Genomic DNA, 6,000 nt, shown 5'->3' on the forward strand with positions numbered 1-6,000 from the left:
CCAGACAGCAACACCCCTGTGCTGGAACAGACAGAAACAAGGCTCAAGTCGGGAAAGCCAAGGGTGGCCACTGCTGGCTTGCATCTCCACTTCTGGAATCTGGCTTTGCGAGCATGCCTCATTTCCCTTTGTGACCCAGGGCTGCTCCTGAGGGCCGGAACCTGAGAGAGGAGGCACTCCTGTTGCCTGCAATTCCTTCCTTCCTTCATTCCCCCGTCTTGTCTCAGGCACGCACTATGTGCACTAGGGGCTGAGGGGGAGGGATCCTTGGAGGAGAGAGATACCCCTGTCTTGAAGGGGCTTCAGGGGAGACAGACACAGAGGCATATAATGATAAGACAATGTGACTTTAATTCAACAAACAGTTTTTGAGCACTTAACGATGTGCTACACCTAACATAGTGAGGGAACACAGAACAACTCAGGGGAGGCTTCATGGAAGAGGAGGCATGTGGGCCAGGTCCTGAAGACGGAGGAGAGTTTCACTGAGTGGCTAATCCCTTCCTGGCTAAAAGGACGCTGATAAGGAATGAACCTGAAAACTGCTCCTAGAACTTCTTTCTAAATAAGCCCTTGCTGTTATTAGAACAGGAATCTGCCCTTTAGAAACTCACTTCTCAGGGATCTCTTATCTTGGTTGTGACTTGCTGAGCTGTTGCTTAAGCTCTTTCGGCCTCAGCGGATCTGTCTCTCAAATGGAAGCGAATAATCCTGCATTTCAGAGAGTGGCTCCAGGCTTTGGAGACACGTTCACACAAAGGTCCTTGAGAAACAAATTCCTCACATGTCCGATGGCATTCTCTTTCCCACCAAAGCTGCCTTTCTCCACTCTCAACAGGAAATTGGTTTTATTTATAAGAATCACAGTCCTAAACTGGAGTTTGCTGGGCTGCCCACATTCCCTCCCTCATTTTCCTCCCCTCCTCAAGACATATCCTCCCTCCAGAGATTCCTCAGCAACCACAGAGCAAGTAGCATTGAAGAGTGCTCGGAAAACCTGATGGCCAAACACTGGGGGGTGTTTTCTAGAAGGGGAAACTGAGGCCTGGACAGCTCAGCATCTCGCCTGATCAAGCAGATCCCTTGGGACTCCCGGTTCCCAAGCTGCTGCCTCTTCCTCGCACCCTGACTGTTCTCCCTTCCATTTCAGCCTGGGTTCTGGGCAGACGTGCCATCCTCCCTTGGCTTGGGGAAAGTCTCCCTTCTCTGGATGACAGAAGTCTTTAGAGAAACATTTCCCATCATTAAAGGGATTTGGAAGAAAACTGGCACAGCTTCCTTAGCTTTGAAGCTCCTCGGCCCCTCCCGGCCCTTTAATGGTCCTTGGAACCAGCCCAGTTCCCAGAGCTCCCGCCCCTTCAGAAGAGGGGAAGGGCCGAGAGCAGAATTCCCCCACCCCTCCTGGCCTTTCAGCACCAAAGGTGACCTCTCAGTATTTGTTTCAGACCATTTCATTGCCAAGGCATCAAGGGCTCCCACACAAAGAGCTTCAAAGTCAGGAGGGCTTGGGGTCAAGTACAACCATGAGCAAACCCTGAGCTTCGGATTCTGAAGCATCACACTGGAGACTGTTTTTCAGCAGCTTCCCCACAGCCTTTTAAAGCCCATAACAGCTTCAGGTGAATTACATTAGATTTCTGTAGGTATCACAAGATTTGGTTAAACCACATCATGGGAGTATGGAGGGGGTATCCGTCTCACTCCACACGCGCCCTTAGTTTTCCAGGTGAGGAAAGTGTTATATAATTATCTTTTTTCAATGGTTCTCATTGTTGGCTACACACTAGAATCACCTAAAAAACACGCTTAAGCCGAACCCTTAGACCAATTAAATCAGAATGTCTTGGGTGGGGTCTATGCATCCATATTTTTTAAAGCTCCCTGGATGTTTCCCACATGTGTCTAAAGTTAAGACCCTCTGCTTTAAGTAGAACTTCAACTGGGAAAATCTGAGCTCCTAGACATGGAAAAACAACACATTCAGATGATTCTTCTGAAGGTGAAATGAATATTATCAATCTGTTTATCTCTTTTAATTAGTTTTCCTTTTTTGGACCTTCCCTGACCACAGATCTCAGGATTCCCACATAAGCTTTCAAGTATTTTTACTGGCTTGACTCTTCACAGCTCATCTCTACCTTCCAGTACCCTAGAACCAAGTGCCCTCTCCCGAAAATCAGGTGATATGATTCAGAAACCAAAGAATACAGGAAAAGAATGATACACTTTCAACCAATTACTGTGATCCAAATTAAAGTGACTATCTCAACCTTGCATGTTTGTATCCAAGTGTGACACAATTTCAGGAAGCTTTGGCATGGACTTCCAAGTGCAATACCACAGACAGTAGGTCAGTCACATTTGGCCCTGGACACACTCACCAGCTGGAAGAGCAGTAGGAACCAGAATCCTTGACTACATGGTGTGAATTCAGCCAGTGGGCTTATGCAGTGATACAAGGATGCCCTTATGAGATTCATAAATATGTAAACACCCAAGGATGGGAACGGTCTCAACGTACCCCACAGGGCTTAGCACAGCTAAGACAACACCAAAGAGATTCACGTACAAGACACAGCAATTCTACCATCACTTTCTAGGACAACTCTTAATAAAAGCTCCACCTCTCTGGGGAAGACACCCTCACCTACTGCCTCCACCACCACCTTGTTTTTGCTTAAGAGAATCATGGCTGTCTCCAGAATGGCTTAGAAGGGATGAGGAGAAAGCCTGGAAATGTTTCTGCATTACACACAGGGTGATATTCCAGTCTTTACCTCCAGACGTCTCTTTACCTCTTACAGGACAATGGAAAGTCAGCCCAGAGCCTAAGAATGATAGGCTGGTTTTGGAGATGCACAATATGTGACATGTAGGCTGGGGAACGTGGAAAACAGTTTCTCCTACGTGGACTGATCTGTGAGATTTACAAATGAGAGAAAACATTTTGAGAATCTGGAGATGGTGATGAGGCATTCAACCTATTTGTGAGGAGAGAGAGCTCAAAACTGGGAACTTAGAAACACAGAAGGAGACATTTAAATAACAAATTTAAAAGCGTCACAAACAATTCTTTACAATTTTTACCTATGTTCTGAGAGCCCAAGTATACCTTGCTCTTCCATTTAATTTTGTTGTTAAAACCACCATACCTAGTCATTCCATAATTATTCAATCTTACCAAAAAAAAAAAAACATCCCTCACTCTCTGACAAGCAAGAGACTACAGATACTAGTAAGAGTTGCACTGGTTAATGGAAGATTGGGTCCAACATGCTTAGTTTTGCACAGATCAACTTTTCAGTCAATGACTGTTCAAAGCACAACTCAGCTTCTCCAGTGAACGGGGAATTCTACATCCCTGGTGAAGCGGGGGATCCCCAAATTCCTTGGCTTAAAGGTCTAGTAAACATATTAGTAGCATTCACCAGTGAAACCTGGAGATTTTTCTCCATAGTCAAACACTAAAAGATGAGCTGGATTAGCCTCTGCAGTCCAGATAATTCTCAGATGTATTCGCTTATCACTCGCTGTGCTTGATTTACTGCAAAATGAGGAGGCAGATACATGTGTTACCAGAAACATAAACACTCTGAACGGGAAACTAAATTTCCTTCAGTTGGCGAAAACCTCTCAGAGATCTTTGAGGGTGGGAGGATGTTAAACCCCCAAGAGGAAAAGATAAGAAGACTTTCTCAGGTTAAGGGCCAAGTCAAAAGCTATTAATACAAAAACCTTCTGATAATAACTGGGCATTTGGAAAGACGACACAAAATGTTATCATTTGCCCTAACTCAGAAGGATTAATATACTGATTTGATAATGTAGCTTACAACCAGGACCTTAAATCAGCAGCTAACACAATTCAGGAAGGGCAGACTCTGAGCTGGAAGTGGCCCTCAGGGAGGCGACTCAAGTCTCGAATTCCCTGGGAGGGTCCCTCCCGGGTCCCTCCCAAAGGGCGGAGGGGCCCCAGCCGGGTGGGGAGCAGCAAATTACAATTTTAGAAGGAGAGGGCCTGTGGCTTCCTCAAGGGTTCTAAGACGACCGAAGCACGCGTTCAGGCACAAAGCTGATGTGATCTCAGCAGAATCTGAGACAAAAAGCCACCCGCTTAGAAATGTGAGAGAGGCTCCAGGGAGGGTTCACAGAAAACGAAAAAAGAAAGGTTGTCAACTAATTTAACTCGGTCTCCCCAGCTGGCTTCTGTGCTCCTGGCAAAGACCCTTCCTTTACATGTGAAGCCCTGCCCAAGATTTAGTTCTTTCACCCTCACCTGTAACCAGGTGACCCAAATAAGGAAAAAAAAAAAGAAAAATCAAAAGATACAACTAGTTTAGGGGACCAAAGCTGAGCCCTAAAAGTTTGTCAGTTCAGAAATGAGAAACCACTGGAGTGAGATTCCTTGGGAATCTGAGCGGCCTCCTTTATTACTCTCTCCCAGGGGGGAAATAAATATAGAAACAGTATTTCCTTTTGCAGGTTTGGCAGAGACGAGTCCAGGACGAGAAAGTGCAAGAAGCTTTCCCAAAGGAAAGGAGTTGGCGGAGGGGTCCGGGGGGGTCCCCGCAGCGTCATGCTTAAGGGGCAGCTCTTCAACCTCCTTTTCCAAACGATGTGCAATCCGAGGCTTCTAGACTCCAGCCGCGGCGCTCTAAGCACGGGAGCGAGTCGGGCACAACCAGCACACCAGGGTTTGGCCGAGATCCCCGGCCCAGGCCAACCCCAAAACTTGCCCAGCTGATTACGAGCTAAGCCCTTGGGCTGAGACGCGCTCCACCTGCCGGGCACCCCGCTCTGCCGCCAATCCCTGCACCTCGCTCTTGCTTGGGGGTAAAGCAGCGGAGAAGGGCTCGGAGAGAGACAGTTTACCGGGGCAGCTGAACGACTGGGATGGCCCGACCAAGCCCGGAAGAAAGCTGCGCGCCCACCCCCAACTTACGCCCAAGCGCATCCCCTCGCAGGCTTTCTCCGGGTTTGCAGGAAGCCCTCCACTCCGGCTGGCGCCCGCTCGAGAAACCCCAACTACCTGCCCCTTTGCCACCCAAGCAGCCCCGCACTGTTCCGACCTCACTCGGGAACTCCTCGGCCTCGCTCCATCTTTCCGGGGCGACCGGGGCTTAGAGGGTGGGTCTCCAAGCGCACCCCGGGTCCTCCAACAGGTGAGAAGCCTCGCCACGCCGACCCCGGCCCTCCGCGCCTGGGAGGATCAAAGCTCCCGGGCCGCAGCCGCCACCTAGGAGTCCGCTCTACCAGCCCGCGGCGCCGCTGTGGCCCGGGTCTTCGGCCCAGATCCGGGCTGGGCTGGGGCAGCCGGCCTGGCTCACCTGAGCCCCGGCGGGACGCGAGGCGCACCTGGTGACGCCTCTCGCTATGCCCGGCCTTGCTTTCCGGCGTGGCGCGGGGCGAGTAGGTGTTGGGGGCGCGCCGGCCCGGGACCCGCGTCCTCACCTTTGAACCGCTCCATCTGGGCCGCGGCGTGCGCTCCTCGCGGCTCGGCTCCGGCGCTGCGCTCTCTGCGCTCGGCTCCGCGCCCAGGGCTGCCGCGCTGGCCCCTCCCCGTGAGGTCACGCTCGCGGCGGGACCTCCTGGCGCGCCTGGCGCGCCCAGGGCACTCGGACCCGGTCCCCTCCCGGCGCGCCGGCCCCGCAGAGGAACTCTGCGGCCGGCCTGGGCGGACCTTCAGCGCTCAAGTCCGTGCGCGCCCCAGGCCCCACTCCCGCGGCCGCGGCCGCTTGGCAGCTGCTTCACGTCCCGGCCCCGGGATGGCGGGAGGGAGACCGAGACGTGCCCAAACCCTGGGGGAGGCCCCGGGGAGGGGCGGGCCTACGAGAGCCGTTCTTCCAGCCGCCGGGCTGCGAACCCACTGCCGAGAGCGGGAGACTGAGAGCTCAGTCAGAAGGCAGATAGGTGCCTAGAGCGCCCCCCGCTCGACCCCCGGGCCCGCGCCCTTTCGCCTTTGGCATTTCTCGAGGGGAGACGTGGGGAGAGCGCTGGGGT

At 52.0% G+C, this 6,000-nt stretch overlaps 1 protein-coding gene across 9 annotated transcripts in view; it reads right to left on the reverse strand.

Moving 5' to 3' along the window:
* The window catches only part of AFAP1L2 (actin filament associated protein 1 like 2), a 98,528-nt gene extending 93,002 nt beyond the window's left edge, over window positions 1-5,526 (reverse strand). For 5 of the 9 annotated variants that reach the window (XM_032608255.1, XM_032608261.1, XM_032608253.1 and 2 more), the window contains exon 1: window positions 5,452-5,502. In XM_032608255.1, coding sequence (XP_032464146.1) covers window positions 5,452-5,467 — 16 coding nt within the window. In that variant the 5' untranslated portion in view covers window positions 5,468-5,502. Of the gene's footprint in view, window positions 1-5,355; window positions 5,428-5,451 lie in introns of those variants that run through there. The other 4 variants (XM_032608251.1, XM_032608258.1, XM_032608257.1 and 1 more) reach the window with 4 other exon arrangements.
* Window positions 5,527-6,000: the final 474 nt, after the last annotated feature.

Source organism: Phocoena sinus, chromosome 16 (genome assembly GCF_008692025.1).
Source record: "Phocoena sinus isolate mPhoSin1 chromosome 16, mPhoSin1.pri, whole genome shotgun sequence".
Classification (NCBI taxonomy): domain Eukaryota; kingdom Metazoa; phylum Chordata; class Mammalia; order Artiodactyla; family Phocoenidae; genus Phocoena; species Phocoena sinus.